The sequence below is a fragment of the Hypanus sabinus genome, chromosome 22 (genome assembly GCF_030144855.1).
Source record: "Hypanus sabinus isolate sHypSab1 chromosome 22, sHypSab1.hap1, whole genome shotgun sequence".
Lineage (NCBI taxonomy): Eukaryota > Metazoa > Chordata > Chondrichthyes > Myliobatiformes > Dasyatidae > Hypanus > Hypanus sabinus.
In genome coordinates this window covers 37,903,050-37,926,999 of record NC_082727.1, presented here as the reverse complement: position 1 = coordinate 37,926,999, position 23,950 = coordinate 37,903,050, and the positions used below count along the sequence as shown (strand labels likewise).

Sequence of the window (23,950 nt, the reverse complement as noted above, 5' to 3'; positions counted from 1 at the left end):
CGCGGGAAGTGGACGAAGATCTGATGAAGTCATACACAGAATCTTCGATCTGATTAAATAAGCGGGCCATTCTGATTTGAAATATCTTCCTATGTATCAATGATTAGTCGATCTTTCAAAAGATTACGTTTAAACCGGAATGTAACAGGGACTAGCACCGTGTTGCTGACTTGACTGCGAGTCAAGGTGAACTGCAACATTAATTCATTTTAGGCATACTCGGCTCGGCTGGAGTAGCACACAAACATCTCTGGCATCCAGCAAAACAGCTGTCACACAAAACATGAGGTGGCAACGTGATTAACATAGCTTTGTTCTTTAGTCATTTCTAATAGCACTAGGGTCATATTTCAGATGTTTCATATATGTCGTTTTGTCTGGATTGAAGGCGTCTATCACCCCCGGTTAAAAAGGTCTTGTGACATGAAATCACGCCTACCGCTATGCCCGGAATGACGAGGAAGCTGTAGCCGCTGACCGAGGCTCTGGGTCCAGCTCCCATCTTGGAACATGATCTCATTCAGAGGCGCCGGTTTTATATATAAGGGAAGTTGAGGCTGGGAAACTCATCAGATGCTAGCAGTTGGCTACCCACGAAACTCAGCCACATTCAGGGAGTTCTAAGACCCACCGACAACATGGTGATGCTACGAGTTGAAGATCTGGTAGGATATTTGTTGCATGCAAACAGTATTTAATTAAACTTTAATTTTCTATTTGCGAAGGATAAATATCCCACAGTTTTTTAAAAATATAAAGTTAGCATACCTGTAGAGTTATGACCTTATGTGTAAGTTTTAAATACTGTATAGGATTTGTTGAAACGGTAATGGATCTATTATATATGTGAGTCTGAGTAGTTACAATATTTTATTGTAATCTATAACTTACCCACTTTTATTCTATTCTATATCTGTTTACAAAAAAAATCTTCTATGCTTTTTAACTCTGGTTATAATTTGTCCAGAGACAGTGACTGATGGAAGCAGCCCAGTTTCCGTTTATTGAAACTGATTTAGAATAGACCTCCACAATCGCACTGCCTCAATTCTTCTCACCAAAATACATCACTTTGTGCTGCTCTAGATTACACTTCATCCGCCGTTGCACAGGGAGAGCGCTGTGCATGCAACAAGCTGGGGTGGTCGTAGAGGGACTTTTAACAAGTTGGGTAATTTATAACAGGCAAAATATGCAGTTTAATAAAATGCAATCATATACAATGACAACGATGGTTCGGGCTGCGTCATCTTTCCGTGGAGCGGAGAAGGTGAAGAACGGACGTGACTGATATAATAATGAGGAGTACAGTAACAGTAGACTGCTGGAAGCCAATACCCATATCAGAGGTATATAATATTAGATTTAGGGTAGGAGGATTTGGATTTATTGGGAATCTGAGGGAGAATTGTTTCACCCAGAGGTTGGTGAGTACATGAAAGACGCCGTCGGAGGTAATACTGGAAGCAGAGTCTTCACCAGCATTGAAGACTTGGCTTGATGAGAGCTCGAATCGCCCAGTCAGAGAAGGTTAACAGCCAAGTGCTGGAGGGGAGGTTCAATACAGATGGTGCCAATTACCGAGCATGGTGCGGTGCTTCCATGTTGTTTGACTCTATGATTGTGACGACTTACAATTTGAGAAGATAATATATAATTCCAGGGACATCTAAGAAAATCTAAGACATCTAAGAATCTGGAAATATGCAGCAGGTCAGGCAGGACAATCGGAAAGAGAAATGGAGTTAACTTACATCGAGTTGGAAATAAGATAAGTTTAATGTAGCATTGACGGGGGAGAGACAGAGAGAACAAAGGAGGGCTGGGACCAGCAGAGAATGAATGGTGGTGATTTCGATTGAAAGAAGGCGGCGAATGGTAAACTGATGGTGTCAGTAGGAAGTGACGAGCGCGAGCTACAAGGACCAGAGGGGAAAAGTGTGGTTGGGATCGACATCACTCCGCTACTTCTCGATGATGCAATCAGAGCCGATGGCGGGAAGCCTGGCTCCACAGTGAGAGTTCTCCACATCACGCTGGAAAGTTCGGCTTAAATGCATTAACGGGAGCAGATACGCGCCGAATACGGGAACAATACTACATCGTTAGATAGAAGCTCAAGATTCAATTGTATTTCTCTCGAGTATATCGAGTTCACACAAATACATCCGAATTATAATGTGAATGTCTTTTCACGGTATTTCAGTTGGGGATAAAGAACAGGGCTCACATCACCATATCACAGGGAGTTCTTAAATCTGGAATTAGAGAACGGGAATTGGGGTGATTTCAGTCCTCTACTCTCTACTGTAATTAGGCTGGTACATCTCTCAGCGCCGAAGCGAACTTCTTCATCCAAATTTAAGCCGTGCCTCTCTTCCAACAGGTAACCGGTAAGAAGAGCCTGGCTAAGCCCGGGGAATGGGAGGCTGGTTCGCTGAGCGCGCAGGAGGAGTTCCGAAGTGGAGGATACTGCTCTGCCGTGGCGATCGAGAAGCAGGATGATCTGAAGACCCAGACAGAGCCATTCCATTTCATACCCAGCCACCAGCACCAGAAAGAGAAACTCCAGCCAGTGGCACACAGCAAAAATGTACGTGCAATATGCCTCAAATAGCTAGTGATTGCCAATATTCTTTCTGCAATTCACATCGGTTCCCTAGTTCTGAATGTTTGTAGTATATTCCTGATCAAATTACATTTAGTGGACATTTCTACACCTTCGAGGATTTCAGTAATAAGCCCTTTTCATTGCTTGTTTTTAGATAAAACCTGTGGAACAGAGACTGAAGCTTGAAACTATAGACGATCTTCAATTCATCGTTAGGTTGAAGAAAAAGAAACAGTCTAAGACTATTGCAACGGGACTCCCAAAGGAACAAGAACCGGAAATTATAGTAAGTTTAGGCATTGTGTGAGAAAATTAAAAATAAATCCATTCATCTAGAAACTAACCCGTCCTGTGCTCTGTCCCAGACTGAACCTGTAGATGTTGAAGCGTTTTGGAGAGCGGCATTGGACAACAAACCCCTTGTGGTGGAGAAATACCTTGCAGATGGTGGCCAACCGGATGCTTGTGACCAGGTAATAAGACTCAATCCTATTAATCGAATGAGGTTTGTAACTCGGGCTGATTAAAGGAAATTAAGTATCTTAATTTAATTTATTTTTTTGCACGCAGTTTAACAGGACTGCCCTGCATCGCGCCTGCTCGGAGGGAAACGAAGAGATTGTACTGAAACTACTGGAAGCCGGAGCCTCCACAGAGTTTCGCGATATGGTACGGTATCATGCATAACGATCAGACATACCAGGGTTTAAAATGGCTGACGCAAACACCTTTAACTTAAAGGGGCGATTTAGCTTCAAATCCTGCGAGGTTTCATTGTCGGTTACCAAGTGTTTGCCCGGTTTGTTGTGGGTGGGAACTAAAAGAAGCACCAAATACTGTCTGTATGCATGTTTACGTCACCACACCACGTGACTGCATGTAGCCAAGTCCCGGAGCACTCGGATTCCCTCCTCGCATTACTAACAGTGTCACAATCTTGCTTCTGGCACAGCTCGACGCAACAGCGGTCCACTGGTCCTGTCGCGGAGGCAGCCTGGAAGTTTTAAAAATTTTGCTAAATAAAGACGCAGCTGTAAACGCAAAAGACAAGGTGAGCAGATTATCTACCTAATCAGATCTCTGACTAGAATTCGCCGGTATTCAAGCCAATTTGACAATAACTCCTCCCTTTTGTTATACGATCCTTACAGTTATGCAGTACTCCTTTGCACGTCGCTGTCAGGACCGGACATTATGAATGTGCTGAACATCTAATCGCGTGCGGAGCCGATCTTAATGCTAGAGACATTGTGAGTATCAACTGGAGCACTAGAGAATATTTATTCAGGTCTAATATAGCTGCACTGAACTTTTATTTCCATAAAACAGTTTAAAAGACTAGATTGTAATACAATACCTTAGTTTTTTAAAAATCGATGAGCCAGTGATAGCGTGATGATAGAACTTCAGAATGACAACTGGTTCGTTTTAATGTCCATGGAGGGCAGTGCACTTGTGCCGACTGGGATAATGCAAAAGGGCGCAAGAACACAAATGTTAATCGATGTTTTATTACCTTATGGCAGGAATTCATTTATATTGTAGCCGATAGAGTTAGAATGCAGTATTTTTGAGCTTTTTTTTTAAGTAATAGAGGATAGATATCCTTACCAGTTTCCTAGGTCATTTTGATTCTAACACTGTTGGTTTTGGTGATTGAGTCTAATGGGTTTTGGGGCTGCTGAAAGTTAGTCCCAAATCTGTATTAACGAGAACGTTCCAATCATACTTTGTGGATGTGCTAGTCGTAAGTTCATTGCAATTTACTATCGTCTTTGAAATATCGTTCTCTGAAGGAAGGAGACACGCCTCTGCACGATGCAGTGCGACTAAACCGTTACCGACTAATGAAGCTGCTGATGATCTACGGTGCCAAAATCACTTTTAAAAATTGTGTAAGTGTTATAATCTTTAATCTTACAGGGTTTAAACCTGAATTAGTGGTTAGATTCTCTGGCTGTGCTTTTGTTAAAGAGTTTTTGTTGATAAATATTTGTCTGAGCAAAAACTAAGTTAAAGCCCATCTTTGATGATCGACATTACAATTTGCTTTTTTAAGTGCTTCTCCTTTTTAATTAATCCAGTCGTGCGTCAGTCTGAATTATTCAGCGGATTGTGCTACGAAATATAGTGACTAGATAATTTGGTGCTTAAACCTGAATGGCAAGATAACTTAAACTAAGCAATTTAAAATGGCAAATGTTAGAGTATTTTGTTTAATTTTAAAGGCAGCAGCTCATTTGATGTTGGCGTGGGCATTACGCGCTTGGGTTACTTGTGATTACATTCAGTATAGAGGGTTGCGTTATTGAACAGGCTCGAGGGGCTGAGCGATCTACTCTCCTAATTCGGAAGTTTACAGAGCCAGATATTCGATAGCACAAGAATGCACTTGAAGTCCGTGAAGAGCAAATGACTGCTGTGTCTGCCAGTGTTAAATTTAACATATAACGGACACATCCCTAGAGCATCATAGACACACAGACAGGTTCCACAAAGTTCACAGCTCCATGGCGTTTATCTAAATTGAGCTGTTTATATTAAATTGGGCACATATTGGTTCATTATAATGGATGCCCACAGTTGCTGCCGGGATATCCCATTCCCAAGGCTGGATGTAACGGTAACCCCTGGGTCGAAGTGCAGCAGAAACCCCTTGCAGAATTGAAGAGGCGCTTGTGTATGGGGAGGGGGGAAGGGGGAGGGAGAGGGAGAGGGGATAAAGAAAGGCAAGGAGAATCGAAAAAGCACATAAAGGGGAGATGCAGCCGGGGCTCACTTTGTTCTATTGAGCACATAGACCAGTCAGTAGTACAGGAAAAAAAATGTTTCATCAGAATGGTATTGTTGGAAGATACGTAAATAAATATTTAATAGGAGGGAGAACAGGAAAGTCAGACATGTCAATGGATTGTGCTGTCATCAACTTGAAAGAAAAAATGTTAATAGTCTGAGGGAAATTGAAGATTTTGCAAAGTCATCGTGGGTCAGGATAGCGGAATCAATGAATTAGTAAATAAAAGCGCCCGTGTTCTTAAAGCGAACACCATGGAAAATTTAAACCCATGCTTTTTTCCCCTTTAGAATGTGTCAGTTCAGTGCTTTGTTTCTTAACGTAATTCCTGTTGTCTTATTACAGAACGGACAGACACCATTGGATCTTGTTCTTCAGTGGCAAACTGGCACAAAGGAAATACTTAACCAATTTATGGAAACCTCGCAGATGTCATCAAAATGAAGCCTGCTGTAGAGGAGTAAAGGGAGCCTCCTCCCTGTCCCCTCCTCCACCCCCAAGGATGCCAGGTGCATTCTGCCTTTGATTTCTGAGAACTTCAACACATTCGCCACATGCTTAGTATTAGAAATGTTCAATCTTCAAAGCTCAATATGACAAAATCTATTGAAAGTGCTTCAGTTCATGCATAATGAAAATGAACTTAGAGAAGTGAAAAGTCGAGACTTTTTTTATATGAAGACTGAAGTTCCTGCTGACATTTTCAGCTGTCAGTAAGGGTTTATTTGGAAAATAGGAAGTTGAAGGAACGAGACTGGAGAACACTGAAGAACTGAAATTCGGAGTGGTTTATGGATACAGGATTGATGTTTCAGAGATAATATATGGGACAAGGTGTTTTAAGAGTTTCACTTCTGTAATTAATTGGCAATGGTGGAACGATATTTGATTACCACCCTCCATATATTACTAAGATGGCAATTCAGCTATTAAAATAGTTTATTAAAAGATAGTTGGATTTGAAAGTGGGTTCTTGGATGGAATTTAGGAATGGGCCAGATGTAAGCCGAAAGTCAATAAGTAATGATACTGAAAGTTATGAACTGAAACTTTGAGGTAACGAACTATATTTATGATATATTATTTGTACATTTACATGTTACAAATTTGTAAATTTTGTACACAGTATGTACTGTTATTTATTTGCAACTTAAACAAAACGAGTTTGCTTTTGCAAGTGGGTTATGATTCCAAACATCTATTTAAGAAAAATAGTATTTTCTGTAAGACTAGTTATACAATCATGGAGGAAAACCGAAAGCAAGTCTCCAACCTGGGTTGTGGTTTTTGAGGCTAAGAATACAAAAATCTGAGATGTATATCAATGGTCATCTAGCAGATTTAAACACAATTGCAGCAAAGATGTGACCGAGACCTTTGGTCACAGGCAAGCTTTTGTATGTAGCCAGTGCATTTGGGTGATTGTGCCCATGAATCCGCCCATGAATACATGCATGTGACCTGAGGTAGAGTTGGAGACTCTCATAATGAATATCTTCATGTCTTCTCCTCAGAAAGTGATATTATTCATATAATATTTAAAGTGGTATTGTGATTTATTTTGAATAGTTATTGTACTATTTTACTTTGTGATTTATTTAAACATTGAAAACCATATTGTAAGCAGAACAAAAATAAACACAATTGAGATCTTTTCCATCATTTGAGGCATGTTGGTAACTACATTTATATTCACATCACAGTTGTGCTATTTATGGAGGTAACAGGATTCAATAGCCACAGGCCATTAAGATGTCAATGCTATCTAGTAAGCAGGTGTGATTAATTCAAATAACTAATTAATCATGTAGTGCAAGGCTATAACTGTCAAATAAGTATGTGACTGAGCAAAAATCCAAATAATTATGTAAATAATCATTGTAGAAGCCACAAAGAGAAATGTGATCAAACCGAAAAATCGAATTAGCGCTGAGAGGCATCTAAGCCTCTAAGCCATAACTTAGTTCCTTTACGTGAAAGGTGCTGTCAAGGTCATCTCAAGTGATGGACTTTCTACTCATGTCTGGAACAGGTCTGCCAATTCCTACACCTAACTGGAATATTACTTTTAATATTCCATTTATTTCCCTAACTTTCTTCTTTTTCCAGGTGATGGCAATTTTCCAAATTGTTATTGGTAATGTTCTGAGTGCTTCAATCTTTATTTTTGCTTTCCTACCCCCATGAAAGGTTACATATTACTCCACCAGCACCCGAGCAGTGTCCATCTTTAACCCCTATTTCTGGTCCCTCACCATACTATTGGAAACTGCATTTTTTCTGCCCTCTGTAAATTGATTACCTCTGGCCTTGAGGAACAACAGAAGAACTGCAAAAACTGCAGTCAGAATTGATGTACAACATCCAGGCAAAATTGAAAAGGATGATGAATACAGTACTGAAGGTGTTATATCTGAATGCACCCAGTATACTAAATAAGGTAGGTGCCCTTGTAGCACGGCTAGATAGGCAGCTATGATGTAGCATCACTTCATTCTGCCTGAAAGAAGTTCATAGCTTACCATCCAAGGATACATCTTGAATTGAAATCACAAAGCAGAGGGGGTCAGGTGGGTGATGATAAAAAAAATAATGAAATCAAATCCTTAGAAAGAGGTGTCATAGGATCAAGAGATGTAGAATCCTTGTAAGTAGAGTTAAGAACTGCAAGTGTATAAAGACCTGGATGAGAGTTACATAGACAGCCCAAACAGTAGGCAGGAGGTGGGATATAAGTTAATGCAAGATAAAAAAGGCATGTAATAAGGTCAATATTGTGATAGTGATGGAGGCTTTCAATATGCAGGCAGATTGGAAAAAATCAGGTTGGTGCTGGATCCCAACAGAGCTTGTGGTTGAACCCACCAAGAAAAAGGCAATTCTGGATTGTGTAATACACCAGATTTGATTAGGGAGCTTAAAGACAGTGATCATAATGTGATGAAATTCACCCTGCGGTTTGAGAATGAGAAGAAAAAAGTCAGATGTAAGGAAATTACAGCAGTACAAGAGAATACCTGGCCAAGATTGATTGGTAGGGGTTGACGACAGAACAGCAATGGCTGGAGTTTCTGGGGGTAATTTGGAAGGCACAGGAAAGATATATCCCAAAGATGAAGAAGTATTCTGAATGGAGGATGAGGCAACCATGGCTGACATGGGAAGTCAAAGATAGGGTCAAAGCTAACGTGAAGGGATAAAAATAGCAAAATATTTGTGGGAAGCTAGATGATAAAAATGCTTTTAAAAACCAATTATAAGGGCCATTAAAAGAGAAAAGATGAAATATTAAGGCAAGCTAGCCAATAAGATAAGAAACTAGAAATTTTCTCCCCAGATATATAAAGATTTAAGAGAGAGACGAGAGTGGATATCAGACCATTAAAAAATGATGCTGGAGAGGCAGTAATGGGGAACAAAGAAATGGCGGATGACCTCAATAAGTATTTTGCATCAGTCTTCACTGTGGAAGACACCAGCAGTATGTCAGAAATTTGAGAGTGTCAGGGGTCACAAGGGTGTGTAGCTGCTATTACTGAGGAGAAGGTGCTTGTGAAGCTGAAATGTCTGAAGGCCAATAAATCAACTGGACCAGATGGACTCCACCCTAGACTGTGCAGGCATTAGTAATGATCATTCAGGAAACAATAGATTCTGGAATGGTTCTGGAGGAGTGCAAAATTGCAAATGTCACTACAGTTTTTAAGAAGACAGGCAGAAGAGAGGAAGTTATAGGTCTGTTAGTCTGACCTCAGTGCTTGCAAAGATACTGGAAGCCCATTAATAAGGACGAGGTCTCGAGGTACATGGAGGCGCATGATCAAGTAGGCAAAAGTTAGCATGGTTTCCTTAAGAGGAAATCTTGCCTGAGAAGATGTGTTGGAATGCTTTGAGGAAATAACAGGCAGGGAGTGAGTGGATTTTCAGGCCAGTGACATGGTGCCACACATGAGGCTGCTTAACAACAGCCTATGGTATTACAGAAAATATTCTAGCTTGGACAGAAGATTGGTTGACTAGTAGGAGGAAAAGAGTGGGAAAAGAGGGAGCCTATTCTGGATGGCTGCTGGTGACTTGTGGTGTTTCGCAGGGGCCAGTATTGGGACCGCTTCTTTTCACATTATGTGTCGAGGATTTGGATAACAGAATTGATAGCTTTGTGGCCAAGATTTTAGACAATACAAAGATAGGTGGAGGGGCAGGTATGGTTAAGGAAGCAGGGAGTCTGCAGGACTTAAATTAGGTGAATGGGCAAAGAAGTGGCAAATGAAATATAGTGTAGCAAAGTGTATGGTCATATACTTTGGTAGAAAAAAAATAAAGGTGTAGACTATTTTCTAAATGAGGGGAAAATTAAAAAAAAAAATCGGAGGCACAAAGGGATTTGGAGTCCTTGTGCAAGATTGACTTGTAGGTGAATCAGTGGTAAGAAAGGCAAATGCAATGTCAGCATTAATTTCGAAAGGACCAGTACAAGAACAAAGTTGTAATGCTGAGGCTTTATAAGGCATTGGTCAGGCTGCCCTTGGGAGTATTGAGCAGTTCTAGGCCCCATATCTAGGATTAGACGTACTGACATTGGAGTGGGTCCAGAGGAGGTTATTGAGAATTATTCCGGAATGAAAGGATTAATGTCTGAGGAGTGTTTGATTGCTCTTGGACTATACTCACTGGAGTTTAGAATGGGGGGTGGGGTTCTCATTGAAACCTATCGAATACTGAAAGGCTTAGAGAGTGGATGCTTTTGTGACAGTTGTAGCCTTCCATTTATGGCACCATCATGACAAACCTAGTTTGCATCATTTCCAGTAGCTCATGTAGTCTGCTTATAATATGGAAACCATTGACACAATTCCATTCCAGTTACTTGGCTGACGATACTATCATACAATATCAAGACCAGATTTGACCTTAATTTGTGAGCATGAAGACTCAGAGCTGCATTTGTATGAATACGCTGTCTGTAAGAAACTTTGGCGTAAAAATCTGGTCTGCATCCAATGAACTGTCTGTAATGTAAATGCTGGACATGCTGAATAGGACTTGTAGAGCAAAACTTGGACCTAGCTATTGAACAAATGGTGTATTCAAAATTTGCCACACACATCCAGATAATTCTTTATGGTATGGACAAGTATTTCAGTACAAACAATGAGAAAGTACCTTAGAGAGGCAATGCTGCCTCTCCCCAACATTGGGTCAATGATGCCAAGTGGTTTTAAGGAAAGGGGAAAGGGGGCAAAAAGAGCATCTCCAGACTCCACCTCCCACCTTTTTCGTGATCCATCCATGGAAGAGTTTTTTTTTGCATGAAATACATATTTTATATATATAGGAACATATTATTGCCTTAGAAATACTCAGGAAGAAACTAAACCAAAATGTGGTCCTTATTAAAAAAATTTATTCACTATTTCCCTGTCTTATTTGTTTCCATCTTTGAATTTCTCACAGTTGGAATTCAGAATTGACAAAATATTATTTTGAGTTTACACTGCACCTAACTGGTTGTAGAACTTAATTATGAACTCTGAAGTTCATTTTTGATGGCTGAAATATCTAATGTCAATTTAAAAAGTTACTTCAACAGCACAATGTTGTTAGATCACTATTCAGAAAAATATGGACATACTTTCATATTTGTAGAGTAAATGAAATTCAGGTAATAACAAGGATTTCATCCCATCACCGGTTACTTTCAGTCTTGGCTTTCTTGGAACAAGGCCTTCCTTCTTCTCTATCTTCAGTTGCTGTAACTTTTCTTGTAGTGTAGATCACACCTAATGCAGTTTTCCTGGTTTCTGTATAGTAAAATTAAGCAATAGAGATTTTAATGCAAGGTCTCTTACGGAACCAATGTTGAGAAGCAGCAGCCAATTTCAATGTATTTCTGCTGATTTGCAGGTTGCAATAAGACACGAGTGGGCTGAGTGTGGATCAGTGGGACTAGGTGAGAGTAAGTGTTCGGCACAGACTAGAAGGACCGAGATGGCCTGTAATTGTTATATGGTTATAAGACAATTTAGAGATGTTAAATTAAAGAGAAATTGTAGAGTCAGTATACTAATTTCCCCTAGGCTTCATATTAATTAAATTGTGTCCATAACCTCTGTAAAATATCATTCATACTCAGCCCCTTGAGTCTGATATACTGTACTCCATACAACCAGAAAAGTCTTGAGGCAACTAATTATAAGTCTAAAACCCAGATTTTTCTCATTGGACACGATTCCCAACAGAAGTAAAGAAGCTGGTTGTTGCAATTTCCACTTTTCAAGAGTTCAATACTTCAAAAGTACTTCACCATCTATGAAATGCATTTGAAAGTTCTGAGGTTATGAAAGTCAATTTTTCTAAAACTAAAATTTTAAAAATGTATTTCAATGGCAAACTTTATTGCATTTCGTGTAATAAGATATTTACAAATATATTACACACACACACACACACGCAGAGCTGTTCAGCTCCAATAACTATTTTCGCTTTTAAAATATTGATGTTGGATTTTTTGAGCTAATCTATAAAACATTGTGTATCATGTATCATGTCAAATCAAAAGAAAATTTCCAAAACCTGTGAACAATTTACTAAAATTAAAATCCAAGATAAAGCTGAAAAAGTATTTATCTCCTTTGTAAATACTTCCCTCAAGTGCAAAACTATGCATTACCTTCACAACTCACCTAATTTGTTCATGTAAAAAAACTGGCAGATCACTCATTTTTAATGAATTCATAAGAATAAATCACCTCTCTCTTTGTAAGGTCCAACAGTCTGGTAGATTTTCAACAGGCCAAACCAAAAGGAAGACAAAAGAGCATTCAAGAGAAGTCAGGGAAATGATAATAAAGAAGCACAAATCTGGGACGGGCACAGGACCATCTCAAAGTCACTGAACATACCGCGAAGCTCAGTACGGTCCATTGCAAAAAAGTGGAAAAAGGGAACCACGGCCATACTACCTAGGTCTCAAGAACTGAAGAAGAACGGCACTTCTAAGAGAAGCTACTGTGACGTCAAGTCATTCTGTGTGAGCTGCAGAAGTCAGTGGCTGCAACAGGAGATGAAGTTCATGGCCCCACAATCTCCACGACTTTGCACAAAATGGGTATTTATGGAAAAGTGGTAAGGAAGAAGCCCTGGCTAAAAAACAACACACATCCTTGCCCTTCAAGGCTTTGCAAAGAATCACTTAAGCAAGACTGTAAAGATGTGGAAGAAGGTCTTGTGGTCAGATGAGACTGAAGCAGAGCTTTTTGGCTCAACACAAAGCAGCATGTGTGACATCAATCTAATACTGCACATCAGCTTGGTAACACCATCCTTACTGTAAAGTATGGTAGAGGTAACATCATGTTATGGGGATGCTTTTCAGCAGTATGGTCTGGAAATCTGGTCAGGATTTATGCGAAGATGAATGCTGCTAAATAAGAGAGATCCTGGATAAAAACTTGCTAGCCTCTGCCAGAAAGCTTAAACTGGGTAAGAAAATCATCTTTCAACAGGACAATAACACACTGCCCCCAAAGCACACTGCCAGAGCAACAATGGAGTGGCTTCAAATGAAGAAAATTGATGTCCTTGACTGGCCCAGTCAGACTCCTGACCTTAACCTGATTGAACATCTCCGGGAAAACCTCAAGATTACTGTCCACTGTAACTAACCTGGCACAGCTTGAGCAATTTTGCAAGGAGGAATGGTCACTCTTATTGCATCCCTTTGCGGAAAGCTAATAGAGACTTACTTACAAAGAGTACTGGCTGTAATAGCTGCAAGAGGTGGTTCAACTAAGTACTGAAGCAAAGCGGGATGAATACTTTTGAACCACTGACATTTCAAGTTTTTTAATTTTTAGTTTTTCATGCTTTACAATTTTCCCTATTTTTTGGGCTCCACTGTGAGAATGTGTGTGTGTGTGTGTGTGTGTTATTATATACATGACGCCCATGTACATAATAACACATGCACACAGGGAATTTAGTCCTCCATTAAGAGACATATGGAAATCCTTCCATGCCTGCTTCCACTGGTTTACTTCCTTTCTGTTTTCATCAGGTTTTCTCTAAACCTCATTTTCGTAGCAACATCTCATTAATTGGCATCTCTGGTTTCAGATTGTTCTATTCAGATTCCAAATTAAAATTCTACTCTTAGTACTTTCAATCTCTCTCTGATTCTAGATACTTCTTGCCAATCGTCAGTTTCTTGGACCTTTCTCCCTTTCACTATGTACACACCCAATTCCTTACAGACCCACCTCACATGGTAAACCCCCTTGTGAACAAAAAAAAAGTCAATTAGTTAAAATCCATCACCATACCGTAGTTACTTAATTCAACATATTCTTATATTGAAAAAGGAACTCTACTTCCTTCAAGTAAAAAGTGTTGACAAGATAATCATTTAAGTCCTATTTGAGGGATGTCAGCAATATACAGTGGATTCCAGCTAACTGGGCCATTGGATAATTGGGGCAGCCGCTTATTTGGGCTAACTCTTAAAGAGAAAAAAAACAAATAGAGAAATTTGGTGGGATTCCCTTTGTTATTTGAGACACTGCCACAATGGGGGCAGAATATTGCTGCTGAATGGTTTCTAATTAGCATCAGTTGCGTGCATTTTTGTGGCCATTAGGCACTACACTGTGAACAGTTTTTAAATAGTGTCAGTTGAGTATGTTTGTATTAAAAAAGTAGTGATTTTTGGCACTGATAATTAGCAAGAAATAAGCAATAAGATATTTCAGAACTGATTTGCTCACTATAGTTTTAAGCATTCAGGCTTCGGGATGCCAGGTGCGGCAGGGAGTGAAAATGAAACAATTTCACTACTTCAACAAGTTAGGAACTGTTAAGAATTTGAAGGTTTTGATAATCACCTTGAATGTTACAATGAAAATGAAGATTTGAAGGATGAAATCATTGAAAGCATTGTATGAAGGCAGTTCTTATCTACACTACAACTCTGTACTGATTTTGTTCATTTACGATCAATCAAAAGAACCCGGTAGTGTATATTGGAGAATTCCTCCGTTGAAAGATATTAGGAACTAATGTAGTTTTATAGTTCAGTAGTAGCATTGGTAGTGTTATTTGTTCTGTAATTTATTTAAATACATAATTAGTTATTTAGTTAATCTTTTTTATACTTTTAAACTATTTCGTTAAGTTTAGCTACCCATTTAATTGTGCCAAAGTGTACTGGTCCGACATTGTCCCAATTAACCAGAAACCACTGTATTTGCTACCAATCTTACATCTTTGTTAAGAGTACAAAGGCAAGATTACTGACATTTCTTATTCTTGATCTGAATATTTCAGCAATATTGGTTTCAATTTCTACCTTTACTATACCGTTACAAAGACCTGTCTTTGAGCTATCTTTAACTCTTCAATTCCCCCCCCCCCCCCACCTTTTGGAGAAATGCTATTGACCAATGTCCACTGTAAACGCATCAATTCCCACAGCTGCTTTGATCATATTTGTTCCCAAACAGCTTCTCAGTCCTTCTTATCCATTGTATCTGTTTTAGTTCCAGTAACCTCTCATTTCAAAGCTTCCAATATATTGTTTATTTAAATCCTTAATCCCCTACCGCCCAATTCAAGGAAATACTCAATTTACTGCTATTCTCATTACAATCTTACTCTCCACTCCTCAGCTCCCACTGCTTAGAACCACAACATGATTCTCCTTCCTCTCAGCTTTATCCAGACTATTTCCACCAACTCTTCTCCTCACATGACAGTACTTTAATAGCATTGGTTCTCCCATGATAATGATGGAAAAACATTCTTCATCCCAGAGAACCATTCTTCCTTCCTTCACAGTACCTTCTTGTCCTATCAAATCCTTCCAGACCTCCATAATCTCATTCAAAGTAATAATATATTTAGACTGTTGCTGAGAACAGTGTCTATCATCAGGGTTTAGAAGGGATTGCACTGAGAGCCTCTTCTACATAAGCTAACCTCTACTTCAATGTTCTGGCCCACTGCCATTCTGAATTTATACCCTTACACTTCTACACTGTTGTAACGAAGCTCAACAAAGCTTATTGAACATCATCTCAGTATTAGATACACAACATGCAACATAAAAACCTAAAACATTAACTCTGATTCTCTCTTCAGATAAGACAGCTCTGAGTGTTTCCAACTTTTTTCATTTTTATTTTTGATTTTCAACAAGTTGCTTTTATACAAGTTGAAGTGTGGCAATCAGTTGGTTTAATTAAAGAAGAATTAACAGATTGCTAATTTGAGCACTTCAGAATTGATGAAGTATCCTATGAAAGGGAAGTCTAAGCTTAGATTATTAAATATATCCAGCTGCTAGATGCTAGTGTACGATATTGTCTCATCAAACTGCAGGATATTGGGCTCTCTCCATAATTTCATATAGGATGAGCTCCTAGTAAAACATCCAATAAAACTACTTGCTAATATGAGCTGCTGCATTTACTATCCACATCTAATCTGGTGACAGACATTAGTCCTGGTGCATTTGCGTGATTACATTTGTTCTACCATTCTGTTTATTTTATTAATTTGAAACATGCAGACAATAAAAACTAAAATAATAATTTAGTAGAGAAATAGACAAACAAGGTACCTTAATCAATTTTGCTCAGCTTAGCTGAGTGAGTAAGAACATAATAATTGAGTGCATTTACTCACGTCCATGCAGAAGGACAGCTCTGCAGTTTGTTGATATAGCAGCTTTGGCATCTCCTTCAGATAGGCCAAAAAGCATTCCACTATCAGTAACTTAGTTAAGGATTGTAACTTTACATACCAAAGCAACAAGTTTGTTCCTGTGACAACTATTTTATAAAACAGTAGAAAAATTTGCTCTATGCAAAGTAACATTCAAAGGCAAGTTTTTCATTAGGTATTCCTCCCATGATTTACAGATTGGAGGCACCATGTATAGTACATTATCATATTGATGACAATTATTTATTCCTGTCCTAATAGAGAAGAAATCAATTCTTTTTTGCTTCCATATTATTTTCTGTATCAAGACATAAGCAAATCAAATGTTTCCATTACAGAGCATGACTTAATTTTCATGCCTTTAACTGTTCATCAACTAACAGATATGATCTTTGAGACATCTCCTCAACAGTGCACCTTGAGATCTTATTTTTGAATTGATATCTATGCCCCTCAGCAAAACCAAATCCTCATTTCTCCCATATTGTTGGCTCCTTTGAAGGCCGTAATTACTGGATTCTAACTACAAACCAATCTATTTAATTCTCTTCTTCTCAAAAATCATAAGTAAACTGCCTTATCAAGCTGGTTATTTTTTTAGGCTGTTGATAAGGGTAATGTGGGAAATGCAGACTCCCCACAGGGCCACAAGGGGATGGATAGTTTGGGGTGTTGCACTCCTTTTGCTACCTTTTGGACTTGTGCCCTTCACATACACAGATGGGATTCTCAATACCATCCTAAATACATCTACATTTTGAATAGTTATTCCCTGGATAACTAACTGAGCACTAACCTAGGGTTGGGTATCTCGTTACAGAAGTAGATCACTGAATCGCGTTCAGATGTTTCATCAACTAGATTCCTTCAATTGTGTTGAAAGTGAGGATGTTTGCCAATGATGGCAGAAAATTCAAATCCATTTTCAAATCTTAAAATTTGAAGAATACACCAAGATATGGATAATATTCAGGCATGACTTGAAAAGGGAGAAGTACCATTTATTAAGTATTAGGTAATGATCCTAGTTGGCTACAACTGACATTCAATTGTATTGATATTGCTAAATCTTCATCACCAATATCTAGAGTCACTCTGACCAGTAACTTCTGAATGAGCTACCCTGGTGTGATGTCAAGAGACATTGATATCCTGTTGCAAGTAACTTTAGATAAATGCAAGAAGTTGCATTTGGGAAGACAAATGAGGGAAAGATTTTCATAGTGAACAGGAAGGTCCAGGGAAGTTGAACTGTTATGTGACATTTGCCAAGATGCTGGTGAGGCTGTATTTGGAATATTATGCCCAGTTCTGGTCACTGCTACAGGAAAGAGGTCATTAATCTGGAGAGAGTGCAGGGGAGAATTGCAAGCACGTTTCCGAGACTAGAGTACGGAGAAAGGCTGAGCACAGGAGAATAAGGGGTGATCTTTATAAAGGTGCGTAACACGATGAGTGGCATGGATAGAGTGAACATACAGTCTTTCTCCCCCAAGGAGAGAGATTTTATAAAAACTCAAAGGGCAACATTTTTACCTAGTATACAGAATGTGCTGCCAGCAAGTGTTTAGGGCAAGTACTTTAATCTCCAAGTGTCACTCAAAAGACACTTGGGCAAGTATGTGGAAAAGCAAGATTTACAGTGATATAACTACGCATGGGCACACAGAACTAGCTCAGATAGGTCTCTTGGTTGCTATGGACCAGTTGGCCCCAACGGCCTGTTTCCCTGACGTCTTATTCTACAACTTGAAATGATTTACCTCGCAACCAACTGCGTGGTACATCAGGAGCATGGTGAAAGAGTTTCTCATGCCTGGATGAATGCAGCTCTAAAAATGTAAATCATGCAGCTCACTTATTATTATCACCACACCCAGCATCTTCCCATCCACATCCTTCACAATTAGCACATTGTCTGCAGTGAATGCAGCAAATCACCTTGGAGTTATGCGTCAGTACTTCAACTGCAGCTTTTAGTTATACAATTTCCACCAAGGACAGGCAGCTGGTTCAAGCCTGCAAACCGTTGACAACAGATACACCCCCTCCCCTTACCCTACCCCATGACCAATTATTTTCCTCATGGGATCCCATAAACTAATACATCATGCTCACAGCAAAATGCAATAATTCAAGCTGACAGCCCACTAATCACTATTATCATAGAGCAATTAGGGATAGGCAACCAATACTGGTCTTGCCAAAAACATCCTATCTTGTACCTTAAAGGCAAAGTAGCAGGTTTGAAGAAGGATCTGAACTCAAGGAAAGTGAGCTGTGAACAACATTAACCACCAGTAAAACAGAAAGAGAAATTGGGTGCCGAGCTGTTCAGTTTAAAAAAAACAGCAGGTGGTGGGTCTTGTGGGTAAAGGGAATTCAGAGAGACAGGAAGGAATGAAGAGAGATTCAAGTTTGAGACAAACTCGGGGTGATGCCTGAAACTTTGGGTAGGCAGGATAAGGAGGAGGGCCAGCAGCAGAGTGAGCTGACCAAATCAGTTTGACCCAAAACTTAAGGAACTCCTTGTAGTTTTAATTGATGCAGTCAGGAAGGAAGTGCCGAAGAAGGTGGTTTGCAATGGAGGAAAAGCCTCTGTCTTTGCTTTACATTGTAACCTGCAAATTGCTCTAAAAGTTATTTCATGAAATGTACCCTTACACACAAGAACTGAACTGAGAAGCTGCTTTTGTTTCAGTAAAGGAACATGGCTACAGATAGAGGATGCATATGAATAAACTCAATGCAAGCTGTACACCATAAATATCCACACTTTGTTAAGGATACAAGTTAGAAATATCATATGGTCCTCTCAGTCCCAAAAACTGCAAAAAAAACAAAAAAGCATTAATATTCTGATTTAGAAAACATTTTTAGCATGTAAAATTTTGGGTATTTATTACCATGGTTTGGGCAACTGAAAAGGGTCACGTTTACTATCCGCCTCTAATATGGTGACAGACAATAGTCTTAGTGCATTTGCCTTATTTCAACAGTGAAATATTGAAAATTTAGGTTCCAAGGGGAAGGGAAATCATTAGAAATTATTGTGCTTTGAAGTCTTATATGATTCAAATTAAAATTTTATTTCCTAAAATCAATCCAAATAATTCTGTAAAGAATTTAAGTTTTTCAATGGCTCTAAATAAACATTTAAAAATTAAGACCAAATATACATTACAGCAGAAAATACTGCCCCCAGCTTTGCTGAATGTTAGAGACATTTTAGGGGCAAAGACCCAACGCTGAAACACCAAAGGCTGACGCACCAACAAGACCATGCCACTGAACCAGAGGATGCAGATGGTTAGTGAGGTAGGCCTCTTCAAATCTGGACAAAATGATAGTAAGTATGGGGGAAACCAAATTGCAATATCATTAACTTCAAGAACATCAACTTATTCAACAGTGCTTCAAAACATTTTAGAAATAACTGCTGCTGCAAGCACTAAATGAACATTTCTAAATTGTAGTTAGCTGATTAAGTACACTGCTCCTGGTGGGATTATAATAAATAAACTTACTGTAGAAAATATTACTACTCCAGTAGGAGAAAATATTTCTGTGACATGAAAGCAAGTATAATCAAATTTTCTCATTACTAAAGACACAATATTGGATAATAAATCATTAAACATACCTCTTCAGTTGCACTTGACACAATTATATTCTAAAATAGTACAAACATAAATATTGTCAAGTTTAAATACAAGACTGCAGGTTTTCTATACCATTGAATACACAGAAACTTCACATGATTAGCAATTTAAAGAGCTAGAGTTGTTTATAAAAAATGGTCTCCAAAGCACTCTAAGCTAATTGAAAGCTAATCACTACGGTGATCACAGTAGGCTTTTCTTAAGTAGCACAATGATCTTAATCTAAGTGGCAACTATGACATGATAAATTTAGTATACCTAAAGGGGAAGAAAGGAAAAAATGAGGCTCCATGGGTTTGATTAATTGATTACAAAGATTTAGAATCAAATAGATTAAAATACTCCAGGCCTTACAAATACTTTTGCATTTTCAAGATCTGCATATTAACAGAACACAAAGCATTAAAATTGCAGTGCAGTTAGAACAGGACAAGATCAAATGTGAGGCAGCAAAAGTTCCAATTCAGTGCACTAGTTAATAGCAAAACAAAGTAAAGCAAGGTTTAATAGAACACACAGATGATTCTGGAGCTTAATTATAGACATCAGTTTTGCTAGGGATTCAATGATTCTTCATGAAGTCTACAGAGATTGGAGTGAATGGCAATGTGAGTGAGTGCCACTTCCATTCTCCTCATGTTTTTACTTTGGAGTTTCGGCCCAGTACTGGAGATGGAATATCTATAACCACAAACACTCTCATTTGCAAATTAATTTGATTTTCTTATTGTTCATGATTATAGAATGCAGAAAAACACACCATATAATCATCAGCAATAACAAAATGCAAAGCATAGGCCTTTTGGTTAATGATATCATGCCGACCTATATAGACCTACTCCATGATCAATCTAACCCCTCCCTCCAACACAGCACATAACCCTGTTTCTATTGCTTCCTCAACTACCACCCCCAGTAGTGTACAGTATTTCAAGCACCTACCACTGTTTAAAAAAATCTACCTCTGAAATCTCCCCTAAACTTTCCTTCCATCATGCTATGTCCTCTGCTATTACTGCCCTGAGAAAATGGTGCTAGCTGTCCACTCTACCTCTGCCTCTCATTATCTTATATATCTCCATCAAATCACTCCTCACCCAAAATAAACATTCTAAATATGAAACTGCAGGGTGAGAATTACAATTTAATCCGGGCAAAAAGTGTGATTTCACTTCTATTGGAAAATTGGAAATATATAAGCAAAACATTGGGAAATGAATGTCCTCACAGTTTCCCTGCATGGAAAGTATAGCACTCTCTTTCACAGACAGTGATTTGCAAGACAACTGCTTACACCTGCAGTCACTAAAGGATTTTCAGAATTGATTCAAGGATTTGAACAATCTGGAAATTTCAAACTGAGTAGTTAACCTATTTCTTTGCAAGGTGGAAGAACAAGAAGAGAGCTTGTAAGAAGATATTATCGAAATTCAGAATGAAGAAGCAAAAAGGCTTTTCAAAAATGTTGGACTTTGTGGTATGTGGCTACACTGTCATGACATTTCCTGGTCTTAGAAGAACCAAACTGCTTTTTATTGCATTTCCATCCTCCTACCTTGTTGAAAGAGGCTTCAGTACAATGAACCACGGACTCACAAAAAACAGAAATCACTTGAACTTTGTTACGTGTGGGGACAGCTTTTGCTGTCATAACTTGAACCAGATATTTCAACTCAAGCTCAAGGATCACATTGATCTCGAAGCTGTTGTGCAACGCAAAGGTACCGTGTAGGTTTAAAGACAAAGGAAAAATTAAAGCAGAATCATTTCTCTGATGTTAGAATATGGTAGACATGTTTTTACACTATGGGGGTGCCAGGAAGTATATTGTGCCTAAAAGGGGCATTGGCAAGTATGAAAGTGCTTTAGGGGGGCATTGGGCTAAAAAAACAGTTGGGAAACTGTTCTACACTATCCACAATACCACTATCCTTTGTGACATTTGTAAACTTCTAAACCCACCCTTTCACTTCCTCATCCAAGTCAGTTATAACATAAATAAAGAGCAAGAGTCCCAGAATAGACCCTAAGGGAGCACCACTTGTCACTAACCTTAAGGCAAATAGCTACATCTACTATCACCCTCTGCCTTCCGTGGGCTAGCCAATTCTGATTCCAAAGCAGCTTCTGAAAGGATGCTCGAGTAAAATTGTACATTTGTATGAGCTCCTCCGTATTCATCTCAATTAAACATTGAGACATCCGAATAACATTCCTTACCTTTCCTTTGCATACATTTATCAGGCAGATTCCATTTGAAATGGTGTATCTTCTTAGTGTGGAATCATTAATAGCAGGAAAATATGTTATTTCAAAATAGATTCCTCTTGCAATAGCCTAAAACAAAAGTAGAAAATGGCTAATTAAGATGACAACCAAATCCATCAGCATTTTCATTGCAGAGGGAGCATAAAAAAGGATCCATTTTTCTCAAAAATCAATGACTTAACTCCTATATTTTCCTCAAACCAAAAGCTGTAGCAGTGGGCTGGATTCCATTTGACCCAGCCAGTGCCTTATGATCAACACCACATTAACTTCCTGAGGCCACACATATCCTCATTTCCTGCCAGTGCTGATGCTGTATTCAATTGAACAGTGGAGGAGAAGCAAGCAGCAACTGGGATAAATCAGATACACTTATCAGAAACAAAATGCTGGAAGTTGCCCTTGTCTGTCAAATGGCTTCTGAACTGTCCAATTAATACAAATCACCCTGCCTTGTTCTCCATGTGCCTGCAATATTTCTCCTGTAAATATTTATCTATTTCCAATTTGACAGCAACCAGTTAATCTGTGTGCATATCATCACGACTGGATTCTAAAGAGTAACCATTCAATGGCTCAAATCTTCTACTGAAAACTTAATAGCAATCTCCAACTACTGTTATGCCAGTCAAATCCCAATTTGACTTCCAAATAGCTTTACTTAAGTCCACCACAGGCACTGGTCTTCAAGTCAGACACTGGTCTTCAAGTCAGACACTGTTTTAAAACAGCTACACTGTTTGCTTATTGCACTACCTTAGCTAAAAATATGGATCACTGAGCCCTCTTCCATGGCAAGTAGGACCTGCACAAACCAGACTGTTTGCATCTGAACTGGAGGGAAATCAATAGCCTCAATGGGAGGTTTGAGGGCAAGAAAGGTGGTATAATAAACACAACCGAGAGGAAAGACAGCAAGGAACAGGTTAATAAACCTGGTGAGATTGATAGGCCGAAATGTGTTTATTTAAATGCGAGATGAAGAGGATGAACTTCGAGGCTGGATCAGTACATAGGTACAATGTCATTTCCATTACAGAGACCTGTTTGTGTGACGAACAGGACTGGTAGCTCAAAGTTCCTGGTTAGTTTTATATGTGATGGGGGGGGGGGGGGGGTGCGGGGAAGAGATGGAAGGATTACACTACTGAAAAAAGAGAATGTCTCAACAGTTTTCAAAGAGGACGCATTGGAGGGTTTATCCACAGAGGCAACTAGAGTGGAGTTTGGAAATTAAAAAGATTTGGTTATGCTGATGAGATTATACTATAGCGCCATCTCTCCGTCCCACCCTTCTCAAAGCCATTGAGAGTGGAAGAACATATTATAGAAAGGTGCAGAAAGAAATGGGTTGTCATGGTAGGGACTCTCCAGTATTGACTAGAACTTCCTTAATACAAGAGGCTTAGATGGAGCGAGATTTCTTCAGTGCATCCAAGAGGAGTTCTTGAAACAGAGCAGAATGTAAAACATATATATATCTAGTGTGCCTAAGACTTTTGCACTATACTGTCTTTGTCAATGTACAGTGGACAGCGAATTGCAATTTGGCGGGAGCAAAAGATGTTGGGAATGGTGAGGGTGGGGGGCTGCAGAAAAGGTGTGGGACAGGTGACAGAGAAGGAGTGCCAGGGTTTGGGGGGGGGGGGGGGCATGGGTGCAGACACACCCAGCCCTGAGACACCAGGTAAGGTAATTTGATTCCAAACAATTGGTTTATTGATCATTACAGAATGTCTCTCTGGTGCTTCCCGCTCCCTCCCCTCTCCCTTCTGCTATTCCCAACCATGTTCTCTCTTCCCATTCAGTCCACAATAGAGACCCACATCAGAATCTGGTTTATCATCAGTCACGTATGTCATGAAATTTGTTTTTTTTTGCAGCAGTACAGTGCAA

General features: G+C 39.1%; 2 protein-coding genes across 3 annotated transcripts in view; one reads left to right on the top strand and one right to left on the bottom strand.

Annotated features, from left to right (window-relative positions):
* Positions 1–460: 460 nt before the first annotated feature.
* Positions 461–10,617, top strand: ankrd1b (ankyrin repeat domain 1b (cardiac muscle)). The gene is made up of 9 exons (XM_059947525.1): positions 461–665; positions 2,387–2,593; positions 2,766–2,897; positions 2,977–3,084; positions 3,182–3,280; positions 3,564–3,662; positions 3,763–3,861; positions 4,408–4,506; positions 5,751–10,617. The coding sequence occupies exons 1-9, from the start codon at positions 639–641 to the stop codon at positions 5,847–5,849; spliced, it is 969 nt and encodes a 322-aa protein (XP_059803508.1). The 5' UTR covers positions 461–638; the 3' UTR covers positions 5,850–10,617.
* A 181-nt stretch (positions 10,618–10,798) lies between these two features.
* The window catches only part of rpp30 (ribonuclease P/MRP 30 subunit), a 37,228-nt gene continuing 24,076 nt past the window's right edge, over positions 10,799–23,950 (bottom strand). Inside the window, exons 7-11 of one of the 2 annotated variants that reach the window (XM_059947526.1) lie at positions 22,007–22,123; positions 19,768–19,797; positions 18,915–18,952; positions 16,086–16,165; positions 10,799–11,206 (exon numbers count right to left, since the gene is read on the bottom strand). In XM_059947526.1, the coding sequence (XP_059803509.1) occupies positions 11,091–11,206; positions 16,086–16,165; positions 18,915–18,952; positions 19,768–19,797; positions 22,007–22,123 (381 nt within the window). In that variant the 3' untranslated portion in view covers positions 10,799–11,090. The remainder of the gene's footprint in view (positions 11,207–16,085; positions 16,166–18,914; positions 18,953–19,767; positions 19,798–22,006; positions 22,124–23,950) is intronic. The other variant, XM_059947527.1, reaches the window with a different exon arrangement.